Here is a 14,352-nt window from a genome sequence, read left to right as displayed (position 1 = left end):
GGATGAACACAGCAGGCCAAGCAGCATCTCAGGAGCACAAAAGCTGACGTTTTGGGCCTAGACCCTTCATCAGAGAGGGGGATGGGGAGAGGGAACTGGAATAAATAGGGAGAGAGGGGGAGGCGGACCGAAGATGGAGAGAAAAGAAGACAGGTGGAGAGAGTATAGGTGGGGAGGTAGAGAGGGGATAGGTCAGTCCAGGGAAGACGGACAGGTCAAGGAGGTGGGATGAGGTTAGTAGGTAGATGGGGGTGCGGCTTGGGGTGGGAGGAAGGGATGGGTGAGAGGAAGAACCGGTTAGGGAGGCAGAGACAGGTTGGACTGGTTTTGGGATGCAGTGGGTGGAGGGGAAGAGCTGGGCTGGTTGTGTGGTGCCGTGGGGGGAGGGGACGAACTGGGCTGGTTTAGGGATGCGGTGGGGGAAGGGGAGATTTTGAAGCTGGTGAAGTCCACATTGATACCATTGGGCTGCAGGGTTCCCAAGCGGAATATGAGTTGCTGTTCCTGCAACCTTCGGGTGGCATCATTGTGGCAGTGCAGGAGGCCCATGACGGACATGTCATCTAGAGAATGGGAGGGGGAGTGGAAATTGTTTGCGACTGGGAGGTGCAGTTGTTTGTTGCGAACTGAGCGGAGGTGTTCTGCAAAGCGGTCTCCAAGCCTCCGCTTGGTTTCCCCAATGTAGAGGAAGCCGCACCGGGTACAGTGGATGCAGTATACCACATTGGCAGATGTGCAGGTGAACCTCTGCTTAATGTGGAATGTCATCTTGGGGCCTGGGATAGGGGTGAGGGAGGAGGTGTGGGGGCAAGTGTAGCATTTCCTGCGGTTGCAGGGGAAGGTGCTGGGTGTGGTGGAGTTGGAGGGCAGTGTGGAGCGAACAAGGGAGTCACGGAGTGAGTGGTCTCTCCGGAAAGCAGACAGGGGTGGGGATGGAAAAATGTCTTGGGTGGTGGGGTCGGATTGTAAATGGCGGAAGTGTCATCCACATTGCTGTGGGCTTGGAGTCACACATAGGCCAGACCAGGTGAGGGTGGCAGATTCTGTCCCATGAAGAGCATTAGTGAAACAGATTCTTTTTTCTGACAATCAGCGATGATTTCATGGTGATCAGTGGATTCTTAATTCCAGACTTTTTTTTTTGAATTCCAATTCCACCATCCGCCATGGTGGGATTCTAACCCGGGTCCCCAAAACATCAACTGGGTTTCTGGAATAATAGTTTAAGCAATAATACCACCAGGGCATCGCCTACACAGTCGATGCCAGCTGACCCTCTGTGGGATCAAGTTGAACAGATGGGAATCTACTGCTTCAAATAGAGAGTTCTGCTGATACCCCAGGGGTTTTTAATGAAGCAGGAGAGAGGTTCTTCATGTGTGTTTGAGGTTTTATAAAAGTCACTGTTCTGGAGATCAAGGAGGAGATTTTTTCACTGAAAACAAAATATCAAGGTGAGGGATCATGCCACTGAATGGCAGAGGTGAGAAATGTTCCAGTTACTGGGATTGTTCTGTTCAAAATTTATGTGAACAGGAACAAAAACAGAAGTTGCTAGAAAAGTTCAGCCGGTCTGGCAGCATCTGGGAAGAAAAAAAATCAGAGTTAACATTTCGGGTCCAGTGACACTTATTCAGAACAGAGAAAGAACTCCGATTGCTAGTCCCAATTCAAGGACAATTAGGAGTCAGCCACATTGCTGGATGACTGGAATGATATTGACGCCAGACTAGGTGAGGATGGCAGATTTCCTTCCTCAAAGGGCTTTACAAACTAGACAGGTTTACAGCAATCAACAATTACATTTTCACCCTTCGGTCATCTTTTGTCCCAAATGTTTATTGAATAAAAATTGTACCATTTGTCATGGTCACATGAAATATTAGCCTGGCTTCTGGATTCCAAACACAATGACGTTACCACTACATCTGTTTGTAATACTGAGAAGGTTTGGGGCAAAATGCAAAGTGTTTTACACACTGGGTGTGACTTTGGCAAATGAATTTCATAAGAGGTAAGTGCAGCAGCAGGATGAATGGAGAGGTCAAACAAGATCAAGAAAATCAGTGTATGAAGGGGGTGGCGCATAATCTCCCGGGTTATTGCTTGAGGAGAGAGATCCGTTGTGACTGAGGTAAAGATGATATTAATATCAGGAAAACCAAAATTACTTGGCTCAGCAATCTCAATAGGCCTCTTAAAGCTTCACAGTGATTGGTTACTTAAACTGGAAGACATATCAACAGATTGAAAACCTCCAGGTCACTGGATAAGTCCAACTGAAGGTTAGGGGTCACTGTAGAGCACACCAATGAAGGTCAGGGGTCAGAGTGGAGCAAGTCATTTGGGGGAGGGGTCAATGTGGGGCAGGTCAATGAGGATCAAGGTCAGCATGGAGCAGAGTCAGAGGGTCAGGTATAGTGCGGAGTGAGTCAGTGAAGGTCATGGGTTAATGTGGAGCAAAGTCAATGAGGGGGATGAATTGGTGTGGATGGGTCATTGAGGGTTAGTGTGGAACAAGTCCATTGAGGGTCAGAGGTTAGTGTAGGGCAGATCAATTAAGGTGAGGCATCAGTGTGAGGTAACATATTGACGGTCAAGTGTCAGTGTGGAACAAAGGCAATGAGGGGTTTGGTCTGTGTGGGTTGGGTCCTTGAAGATCAGGGGTCAGTGTATGACAAGTCATTGCGAGTTTGGGGGTAGTATGGGGCATGTCATTGAGGGTTTGAGGTTAGTATGGGGCAAGTCATTGAATGTTCGGGGTCAGCGGCGTTGTGGGGCAGTAGTCAGTGCAATGTAAATGCCATTACATCCAGGACAGGTGCTGACCTTGTGAGCTGGTATTGGTGCAACATTGTGTGTTGGTGGGTCACGTAGATGAGCACAGAGCCACTCACCTTCATTAAATACAGCCAGTGAAAGGACAAGACGGTCAAGGCCAATGGGCAGTCGGAGTGAGGAGAACGTCAGGATGTCCACAATCCCAGAAATGCCAAAGAACAGGTACATGGTGCTGTGCTGCCAGTTCATCAGTTTGACCCAGGAGTCTCTGTCTGCACTCAGTAGGTGTAGGTGAGGCCCATCAGGCACAAACTGCTCGGCCAGAATTCCTAGAGTTAGACACGTGCACAAGAGGAGAACTGAAATCTCTGACATCTGTCCATTGCTAACCAGTTAGAGCAACCAATAGAACAGGGCACCACCTGAACTGTGGCCAGTCCCTCTGTTGAATGTGGATTGTAAAGTCCTCTCTAAGATCATCACCAACCGGGTCAGGTCTGTTCTGGGATTGATGATCCACCCCTGCCAAACCTGTGCTTTACCAGGGAGGACAATTTCTGTGGGCTTATGCTCCTCACGGATACAATTGGCCTTGTGCAGGGCAGGGGTGTGGATACCTGCCTTATCAGCCTGGATCGGGAGAAGGCCTTTGACAGGATATTGCACATGTGGGATTTACTGGGGAGGGAATTGCAATTGGATCCGATTGGTCTAACCAACATCGTTAGTGTAGTCTCAATCAATGGGTGAAAATCAAAAAGCTTCTCAATCAGACCTAGGTTCAGGCAAGGCTGCCCCCTCTCTGCTGCCATGTTTGTGTGTTGTATAGAACATTTTAACAAACCCAAGAGATAGGATCTGAGCCTGAGAGGCGTGACTATTCCAGGCAGTGGCGCCCTGCAGGTCAAAGCCCCCCTGCACATAGTTGACGTTGCTGTTTTCTGCTCTGATCCACCGTCAGCGCACAGACTCATGAGCATCTGCAACAAGTTTAAATTGGCCTCAGGAGCCAAGGTAAATCAAAGCAAGTGCAAGCCCAAGTTCTTTGAGAATGTGCCTTTGCAAAGAAAGTCTGGAGAGAGATGCAGTGGTTTTTGTTGAGGTTTGTCCTGAGCAGGTCCACAACTATTCCCAAGACGCACATGGGACAAGTATCAACTCCACCTGGAGGACCATCAACCCAGTGAAAGATGCTGTTTTGGTCTGCCCAGAGCAAAGAGTTGACCTTGAATGAGTCTTGCAGACTGGCATGTTCCAAGATTCAGGACAAGTGCACTAAATCATGGGACAGCTGGCACCAAGGTGCAGTAGGGAAAGACTCACATTCGAGGATCTTTCTGCCAAAATATAATAACAATCCATTCAGTTGTCAAACCCTCTTGGTATCTCCAAATGAACATCAATAGTTTCCTGCGTAATGAATTTGGCTTTGCAACTAGAGTGAAGTTCTGCAAATGCCAAAAATTCCAATGGTTCGGTTTTTATGTCTCTGCAGAGACTGTTCAGAACTCATCATTGTATGCACTTTTAGATTTTTTTTATGAATAAAGTATATATTAAATAAGAAATAATACCAAAAAGTGATTGATCTGACTTTCTCACTGATTGAGAGAAGCAGAGGCAAGGATAAGGAAGTGAAATGTTTCCTTGCCCTTGTGGGTGAGGTATATAGTGATGGACAGACTGTGCTCATTATTATGCCCACACAATACTGACCCATGAGGCAGAAAATGCATAAATGAAGTCTCAATCAGAAACAAACACTTTCCCATCAAACAAAATGGAGTTGAGAGGTCAGGTGACTTACTTGCATGACAGTGATGCAAATAATTAATGTGCAAATTATCCTTCCTGTAGCTCACGATAAATTTGAATGACTGCTCTCACAGTACTGTTTTTGACTCTTTCAGTCCCAAATTGAAATTCAGGGACAGGATCGAAAAGCTGCAGTTTATCAAAGACCGTGTGTGAATCAGTGACACCTGAACTCTGTTTCCCAGCAATGGCCCCAAACTATCACAAAACAAACTGACGAGAACAGTACTGTAGTCACCTGACGAAGACCAGGTTTCCATTCCAGAAGTTTAGTGAGAACATAATCTAAACAAAACCGAACTGAGATTACCAGCAAAAGGAAAGTAACTGCTGGAGGCAGAGACTCAGCTTGGCCTTAAACTCTGTACCTGAGGACCAGACCAACAACTTCTGGGTTTTCATCAATTGCCTTGAATCCCAATAATTTCCTGAAGAGATAATGGGAACTGCAGATGCTGGAGAATCCAAGATAATAAAATGTGAGGCTGGATGAACACAGCAGGCCAAGCAGCATCTCAGGAGCACAAAAGCTGACGTTTTGGGCCTAGACCCTTCATCAGAGAGGGGGATGGGGAGAGGGAACTGGAATAAATAGGGAGAGAGGGGGAGGCGGACCGAAGATGGAGAGTAAAGAAGATAGGTGGAGAGAGTGTAGGTGGGGAGGTAGGGAGGGGATAGGTCAGTCCAGGGAAGACGGACAGGTCAAGGAGGTGGGATGAGGTTAGTAGGTAGCTGGGGGTGCGGCTTGGGGTGGGAGGAAGGGATGGGTGAGAGGAAGAACAGGTTAGGGAGGCAGAGACAGGTTGGACTGGTTTTGGGATGCGGTGGGTGTGGGGGAAGAGCTGGGCTGGTTGTGTGGTGCAGTCGGGGGAGGGGACGAACTGGGCTGGTTTAGGGATGCAGTAGGGGAAGGGGAGATTTTGAAGCTGGTGAAGTCCACATTGATACCATTAGGCTGCAGGGTTCCCAGCCGGAATATGAGTTGCTGTTCCTGCAACCTTCGGGTGGCATCATTGTGGCACTGCAGGAGGCCCATGATGGACATGTCATCTAGAGAATGGGAGGGGGAGTGGAAATGGTTTGTGACTGGGAGTTGCAGTTGTTTGTTGCGAACTGAGCGGAGGTGTTCTGCAAAGCGGTCCCCAAGCCTCCGCTTGGTTTCCCCAATGTAGAGGAAGCCGCACCGGGTACAGTGGATGCAGTATACCACATTGGCAGATGTGCAGGTGAACCTCTGCTTAATGTGGAATTTCATCTTGGGGCCTGGGATGGGGGTGAGGGAGGAGGTGTGGGGACAAGTGTAGCATTTCCTGCGGTTGCAGGGGAAGGTGCCGGGTGTGGTGGGGTTGGAGGGCAGTGTGGAGCCAACAAGGGAATCACGGAGAGAGTGGTCTCTCCGGAAAGCAGACAGGGGAGGGGATGGAAAAATGTCTTGGGTGGTGGGGTCGGATTGTAAATGGCGGAAGTGTCGGAGGATAATGCATTGTATCCGGAGGTTGGTAGGGTGGTGTGTGAGAACGAGGGGGATCCTCTTGGGGCAGTTGTGGCGGGGGCGGGGTGTGAGGGATGTGTTGCGGGAAATACGGGAGACGCGGTCAAGGGCGTTCTCGATCACTGTGGGGGGAAAGTTGCGGTCCTTAAAGAACTTGGACATCTGGGATGTGCGGGAGTGGAATGTCTTATCGTGGGAGCAGATGCGGCGGAGGCGGAGGAATTGGGAATGGGGGATGGAATTTGTGCAGGAGGGTGGGTGGGAGGAGGTGTATTCTAGGTAGCTGTGGGAGTCGGTGGGCTTGAAATGGACATCAGTTACAAGCTGGTTGCCTGAGATGGAGACTGAGAGGTCCAGGAAGGCGAGGGATGTGCTGGAGATGGCCCAGGTGAACTGAAGGTTGGGGTGGAAGGTGTTGGTGAAGTGGATGAACTGTTCGAGCTCCTCTGGGGAGCAAGAGGCGGCGCCGATACAGTCATGAATGTACCGGAGGAAGAGGTGGGTTTTGGGGCCTGTGTAGGTGCGGAAGAGGGACTGTTCCACGTAACCTACAAAGAGGCAGGCATAGCTGGGGCCCATGCGGGTGCCCATGGCCACCCCCTTAGTCTGTAGGAAGTGGGAGGAGTCAAAAGAGAAGTTGTTGAGTGTGAGGACGAGTTCAGCTAGGCGGATGAGAGTGTCGGTGGAGGGGGACTGGTCGGGCCTGCGGGACAGGAAGAAGCGGAAGGCCTTGAGGCCATCTCCATGCGGAATACAGGTGTACAGGGACTGGACGTCCATGGTGAATATGAGGTGTTGGGGACCAGGGAATTTGAAGTCCTGGAGGAGGTGGAGGGCGTGGGTGGTGTCACGGACGTAGGTGGGGAGTTCCTGGACCAAAGGGGAGAAAATGGAGTCCAGATAGGTGGAGATGAGTTCGGTGGGGCAAGAGCAGGCTGAGACGATGGGTCGACCAGGGCAGGCAGGTTTGTGGATTTTGGGAAGGAGATAGAAACGGGCTGTGCGGGGTTGGGGAACAATGAGGTTGGAGGCTGTGGGTGGGAGGTCCCCTGAGGTGATGAGGTCGTGAATGGTGTTGGAGATGATGGTTTGGTGCTCGGGTGTGGGGTCATGATCGAGGAGGCGGTAGGAGGTGGTGTCGGAGAGTTGGCGTCTGGCCTCGGCGATGTAGAGGTCAGTGCGCCATACTACCGCTGCGCCACCCTTGTCTGCGGGTTTGATGGTGAGGTTGGGGTTGAAGCGGAGGGAGCGGAGGGCGCAGTGGTAGTATGGCGCACTGACCTCTACATCGCCGAGGCCAGGCGCCAACTCTCCGACACCACCTCCTACCGCCTCCTCGATCATGACCCCACACCCGAGCACCAAACCATCATCTCCAACACCATTTACGACCTCATCACCACAGGGGACCTCCCACCCACAGCCTCCAACCTCATTGTTCCCCAACCCCGCACAGCCCGTTTCTATCTCCTTCCCAAAATCCACAAACCTGCCTGCCCTGGTCGACCCATCGTCTCAGCCTGCTCCTGCCCCACCGAACTCATCTCCACCTATCTGGACTCCATTTTCTCCCCTGTGGTCCAGGAACTCCCCACCTACGTCCGTGACACCACCCACGCCCTCCACCACCTCCAGGACTTCCAATTCCCTGGCCCCCAACACCTCATATTCACCATGGACGTCCAGTCCCTGTACACCTGCATTCCGCATGGAGATGGCCTCAAGGCCCTCCGCTTCTTCCTGTCCCGCAGGCCCGACCAGTCGCCCTCCACCGACACTCTCATCCGCCTAGCTGAACTCGTCCTCACACTCAACAACTTCTCTTTTGACTCCTCCCACTTCCTACAGACTAAGGGGGTGGCCATGGGCACCCGCATGGGCCCCAGCTATGCCTGCCTCTTTGTAGGTTACGTGGAACAGTCCCTCTTCCGCACCTACACAGGCCCCAAACCCCACCTCTTCCTCCGGTACATTGATGACTGTATCGGCGCCGCCTCTTGCTCCCCAGAGGAGCTCGAACAGTTCATCCACTTCACCAACACCTTCCACCCCAACCTTCAGTTCACCTGGGCCATCTCCAGCACATCCCTCACCTTCCTGGACCTCTCAGTCTCCATCTTTGGCAACCAGCTTGTAACTGATGCCCATTTCAAGCCCACCGACTCCCACAGCTACCTAGAATACACCTCCTCCCACCCACCCTCCTGCAAAAATTCCATCCCCTATTCCCAATTCCTCCTCCTCCGCCGCATCTGCTCCCACGATAAGACATTCCACTCCCGCACATCCCAGATGTCCAAGTTCTTTAAGGACCGCAACTTTCCCCCCACAGTGATCGAGAACGCCCTTGACCGCGTCTCCCGTATTTCCCGCAACACATCCCTCACACCCCGCCCCCGCCACAACCGCCCAAAGAGGATCCCCCTCGTTCTCACACACCACCCTACCAACCTCCGGATACAACGCATCATCCTCCGACACTTCCGCCATTTACAATCCGACCCCACCACCCAAGACATTTTTCCATCCCCTCCCCTGTCAGCTTTCTGGAGAGACCACTCTCTCCGTGACTCCCTTGTTCGCTCCACACTGCCCTCCAACCCCACCACACCCGGCACCTTCCCCTGCAACCGCAGGAAATGCTACACTTGTCCCCACACCTCCTCCCTCACCCCCATCCCAGGCCCCAAGATGAAATTCCACATTAAGCAGAGGTTCACCTGCACATCTGCCAATGTGGTATACTGCATCCACTGTACCCGGTGTGGCTTCCTCTACATTGGGGAAACCAAGCGGAGGCTTGGGGACTGCTTTGCAGAACACCTCCGCTCAGTTCGCAACAAACAACTGCACCTCCCAGTCGCAAACCATTTCCACTCCCCCTCCCATTCTCTCGATGACATGTCCATCATGGGCCTCCTGCAGTGCCACAATGATGCCACCCGAAGGTTGCAGGAACAGCAACTCATATTCCGCCTGGGAACCCTGCAGCCTAATGGTATCAATGTGGACTTCACCAGTTTCAAAATCTCCCCTTCCCCTACTGCATCCCTAAACCAGCCCAGTTCGTCCCCTCCCCCCACTGCACCACACAACCAGCCCAGCTCTTCCCCCCCACCCACTGCATCCCGAAACCAGTCCAACCTGTCTCTGTCTTCCTAACCTGTTCTTCCTCTCACCCATCCCTTCCTCCCACCCCAAGCCGCACCCCCAGCTACCTACTAACCTCATCCCACCTCCTTGACCTGTCCGTCTTCCCTGGACTGACCTATCCCCTCCCTACCTCCCCACCTACACTCTCTCCACCTATCTTCTTTACTCTCCATCTTCGGTCCGCCTCCCCCTCTCTCCCTATTTATTCCAGTTCCCTCTCCCCATCCCCCTCTCTGATGAAGGGTCTAGGCCCGAAACGTCAGCTTTTGTGCTCCTGAGATGCTGCTTGGCCTGCTGTGTTCATCCAGCCTCACATTTTATTATCTCAATTTCCTGAAGAGTGTTACAGTGTCCACAATTTCATTTCTGCTACAGTTCCATTTGTTTAAAAAGTAAAGTCACTACAGTCTCTGATATTTATAAGAGAGACAGAGGCTTGTGCCGGTTTAACTTGAGGGTCACCATGCCTCAGAATGGGGTTAGTGGGTGGGTTGGGGTTGGGGTGGGGGGTGGGGTGGTTTTTTGAGAAAGAGAATGCTTCATGTGACCTCAGCCATGAACCCATGCTGTTAGTGTTGCAAATCATCTGTCCAGCCAACTGAGCCTGACTCCAACAACACCCAGCTAGGTACGTGGACCCTCCGATTGAAAGATTGATTCTCGACTGACTGAGCTCCCCAGGCATCTTCATTACATGCTTCTTTAACCCTTCCCAAAATTACAATTGATTACCCTCAAAGTAAACCCTAATGTTGCTCCGCATGGTGGGAATCAGAGCTAGAACACTCAGAATCCGCATCCTCCTGGGAAAACCCCTGGCATTACTTTCAAAAATAATCTGTTTTTATTCACACGAGGGAGGTGAACATATTGTCAATCCATAGTTAGCCTTGAGAAGATAGTAGTGAGCTGTGTTCATGAATTGCTGCAGTCCACATGCTGTAGCCATAATATCCACAGGGAGGGAATTCCAAGGCTTTGACCCAGCAACAGTGAAGGACAGTGATATATTTCCAAGTCAGGATGGTGAGTGGCTTGGAGGGGAACTTGCAAGTGATGGTGTATCTGCTGTTCTTGCCCTTCTGCAAGGAAGTGTTTGTGGGTTTGGATCATGCTATCTAAGAATCATTGGTGAATTTCTGCAGTGTATCTTGTAGATAATAACACTGCTGCTATTGAGTGTCATTGATGGAGGGAGTGGATGCTTGTGGATGTAATGCAAATCAAGTGGACTGCTTTGGGCTGGATAATGCCAAGCATCTTGAGTGTTGTTGGAGCTCTCCCCCCTAGTCAAATATTCCATCATACTGTCAACTTGCGTCTTGTAGATGATAGACAGGCTTTGGGAAGTCAACAATTGACACACTCCCACCTTAGTTCTGCAATTCAGCACTTGTGTCCTTGTCTGAACTAAGGCTGTCATGAAGCTAGGAGCTGAGTGGCCCTGGTGGAAGCCAAACTGGGCATCACTGAGCAGGTTATTGCTGAGCAGGTGCTGCTTGATATCATTGAGAGCATATTGATGGGGCAGTAATTGGCCGGGTTACATTTGTCCTGCTCTTTATGTACAGGACATACCCAGAAAACTTTTTACATTGTCAGGTAGATGCCAGTATTGTAACTGTCCTAGAACAGCTTGGCCAGACGAGTGGCAAGTTCTGGATTACAAGCCTTTGGTAACATTGCTGGAATGTTCTATTGTGACAGCGTGTTAGTAAATCTGCAAGGTAACTGTGTCACTGTAACCCTGTGTTAATGTGAGTGCAGAGTCACTGTGACAGTGTGTTAGTACCTGAGGAGTTAGTATGGGATATTTAAATGCAATCGGTATGGCACTCTGAGTGTGAGGGTCACTGTGACAGAGTGTGTATTTGTCTATTACACAGATTTAATGTTGGGCCAGTGTGATACTGTGTGTGTGCACAGCACCTCACATTTATCCAGATTGAATTCTATTTGTCACCTATCAGCCTTTTATTTCCTCTTGTAACTTTTTGACACTTCACCGATGTTTGTATCAATATAGATCACTTACTGATAACTTACTGATCGACCTTCCAACATTCAAGTGTAAATCATTCACATATTACCACAAACAGCAAGGACCCCAACGTGGGCCCCTAATGTGGGAAGCATGTTGGCACAGTGGTTAGCTCTTCTCTCTCACAGCGCAAAGGGCACAAGTTCAATTCCACCCTTAGGAGACTGTGTGATGTTTGCAAATTCTCCCTGAGCTGCACGGGTTTCCTCCGGGTGCTCTGATTTTGTCCCAATTTCCAAAGGTGTGCAGGTCGGTGGATTAGCTACTCTAAATTGCATGTACTGTCCAGTAGGTTAGGTGGGTTAGCCCATGGTAAATGTGGAGTTACAGGGATAGGATAGAAGGATGAGTCCAGGTGGGATGGTCTGCAGACAGTTGGTGTAGACTTGATGGGCTGAATGCACTGTAGGGATTCTATGACTCCTGTGGGACCCCACTGGACACAGTACAGGCTGCATGTGGAGAAACACTCCCCAACCATCACCCTCTGCTTTGTGCTACTCAGACAATTGTGAATCAAATTTCCAATGTCTTTTACCTTTGCTATCAATCTCCCAAGCAGGACCTCATCAAAATCCTTGCTGAAGTCTTAACAGACTGTATCAAAAACATTGACCTCATCTACACACCTGGTCATCTCTGACAAATTCAATCATTTGGTCAGATCGGACCTTTTCTTAGCAAAACTATGCTGACTGTTCTTGATTATTCCCTGTGTCTCCAAAAGCAGATTAATTCTGTCCCTCAGAATAGTTTCCAATAGTTTCCCCCCTACCAAGTCTAGACTGACTGGCTTGTCATTTCCTGGTTCATCCCTTGCTCCCTTCTTGAATAATGGTACCACTTTGGCTGTCCTCCAATCCCCCAACACTTTCCCCATGGCCAGAGAGGAATTGAAAATTATTGTCAGCACGCTGAAGGTGGGTAAATTAACCAGACTAGGCGGACTACACACCAGGGTTCTGAAGAAGATAGCTGAGGAGATTGTGGATGCACTGGTGATTATCTTTGAAGAATCAGTGGAGTCAGGGAGGGACCCAGAGGATTGAAAAATAGCTAATGGAACACCCCTGTTTAAAAAGAGAGGGAGCCAGAAAACAGGAAACTATTGGCCAGTTAGCCTGACCTCATAGATAAGACCTTGGTAAGATTTTAGAGTCTATTATTAAGGATAAGATTGTGGAGTGCTTGGAAGTGCATCGTAAAGTGAGGCAGAGCCAGCAAAGGGAGGTTATACCTGTCAAATCTGTTCAAATTCTTTGAGAACGTAACAAGCAAGTTAGACAAAGGAGAGCCAGTGGAAGTGATCTATTTTGATTTCCAGAAGAATTTTGATAGGGTGCCCCACAGGAGGCTGCTAAAAATGATGAGAGCCCATAGTGTTAGGGGCAAGATACGGCATGAGTAGAGGATTGGCTGACTGGCAGAAGACAGAGAGTAGGGATAAAGGGTTTTTTTTTCCGGGATGGCAGCAAGTCACCAATGGAGTTCTGCAGGGGTTAGTGCTGGGATGACAACTATTCATGTTCATAGAATTCCTACAGTGTGGAAACAGGCCCTTCGGCCGAACAAGTCAACACCGACCCTTGGAGAATCTCACCCAGACCTACCCCCTTATAACCCACCTAAGCCACATATCCGTGAACACTACAGGCAATTTAGCCTGGCCAATCCACTTAGCCTGCACATCTTTGGACTGTGGGAGGAAACTGGAGCACCTGGAGGAAACCCATACAGACACGGGGAGAATGTGCAAGCTCCACATGGACAGTTGCTCGAGGGTGGAATTGAACCCAGGTCCCTGGCACTTTGAGACAGCAGTGCCAATCACTGAGCCACCATGCCACCTTATACATGAATTTCAGAATGAAGGAACTAAAGGCATTGTTGCAAAGTTTGCAGATGACACAAAGGTAGGTGAAGGGATTGGTAGTGTTGAGGAGGCAGGGAGACTGTAGAAGACTTTGACAGCTGTGGAGACAGAGCAAAGATCTATCAACCATGATTGTATGGTGGAGAAGACTCTACAGGCCAAATGGCTTAATTCAGCTCCTATATCTTATGGTCTGATAGCCTCTTCTTTATTTTTTCAGCCAAATGGATAATTTCCCACTTTTCCACATTATACTCCTTTTGTCAAATCTTTATCCATTCATTGAACCTTTCTATATTTCTTTGTAGGCTCCTTATGTCCTCTTCACAAGCCACTTTCCTCCCAATCTTGATATCATCAGTAAATTTAGCTACAATATCCTCAGTCCCCTTCACCCAAATCATTTCTATAAATTGGAAAGAATTGAGGTCTCAGAACTGACCCGTGTGGCACACCACTTGTGACATCCTACCAGACTGAAAACCCATTTATTTCTGCACTCTGCTTCTTGATAGCCAGCCAATCTTCTATCTATATTATTCCTCACGTCATGAGTTTTTAATTTCCTCAATAACTTTTGACGTGGTACCTTATCAAATGTCTTCTTAAAACCTAATATATCCGTTAGTTCCCCTCCACGTACAGTACAAGCTGCTGCTTCAGTGAACTCCATAAATTAATTAAACATGATTTCCCTATGGCAAAACCATGTTGGCTGTGCCAGTTTACCATGAACTTAACCAAGTGCCTTGTTAATAACATGTTTAATCATAGCTTCTAACATTTATCTTATGACAGACATGATGTGGGGGTACTGGTGTTGGACTGGGGTAAACAAAATCAGAAGTCACACAACATCATGTTAAAGTCTAACGGAGTTATTTGAAACCATAAGCTTTCAGAGTGTAGCTCCTTTGTCAGATGAAGTGGTCACTATTCTTTTTTTCCCCCTCATCTGTTTGATATCTTTTGGGGCGGCCACCCAGATGCCAAATCCTCTGGTAGTGGGTTGGGGGCAAAGCCAGAGTCTGTTTGAGTATATAATGGAGTAAACTTACTGGTGCATGGAACACTGCGAAACTAAAAAAAACTAATTAATTTTAAATAATTAACTAAGTAGAGATGGCAGGCCAGGTGATGTGTTGTAGCTGAATGATGTGGGAGCTGGCTGATCCCATTGGGAATGGCAGTGACCAT

At 49.3% G+C, this 14,352-nt stretch overlaps 1 protein-coding gene across 2 annotated transcripts in view; it reads right to left on the bottom strand.

Moving 5' to 3' along the window:
• Positions 1 to 14,352, bottom strand: part of tmem45b (transmembrane protein 45B) — a 53,512-nt gene that overhangs the window by 12,659 nt on the left and 26,501 nt on the right. For both annotated transcript variants that reach the window (XM_048562141.2, XM_048562142.2), the window contains exon 3: positions 2,898 to 3,110. In XM_048562141.2, coding sequence (XP_048418098.1) covers positions 2,898 to 3,110 — 213 coding nt within the window. The remainder of the gene's footprint in view (positions 1 to 2,897; positions 3,111 to 14,352) is intronic.

Source organism: Stegostoma tigrinum, chromosome 32 (assembly GCF_030684315.1).
Source record: "Stegostoma tigrinum isolate sSteTig4 chromosome 32, sSteTig4.hap1, whole genome shotgun sequence".
Taxonomy (NCBI): Eukaryota; Metazoa; Chordata; class Chondrichthyes; order Orectolobiformes; family Stegostomatidae; genus Stegostoma; species Stegostoma tigrinum.
Note: the sequence above shows the minus strand (reverse complement) of the source record. Positions and strands in the feature narration are given on the sequence as shown.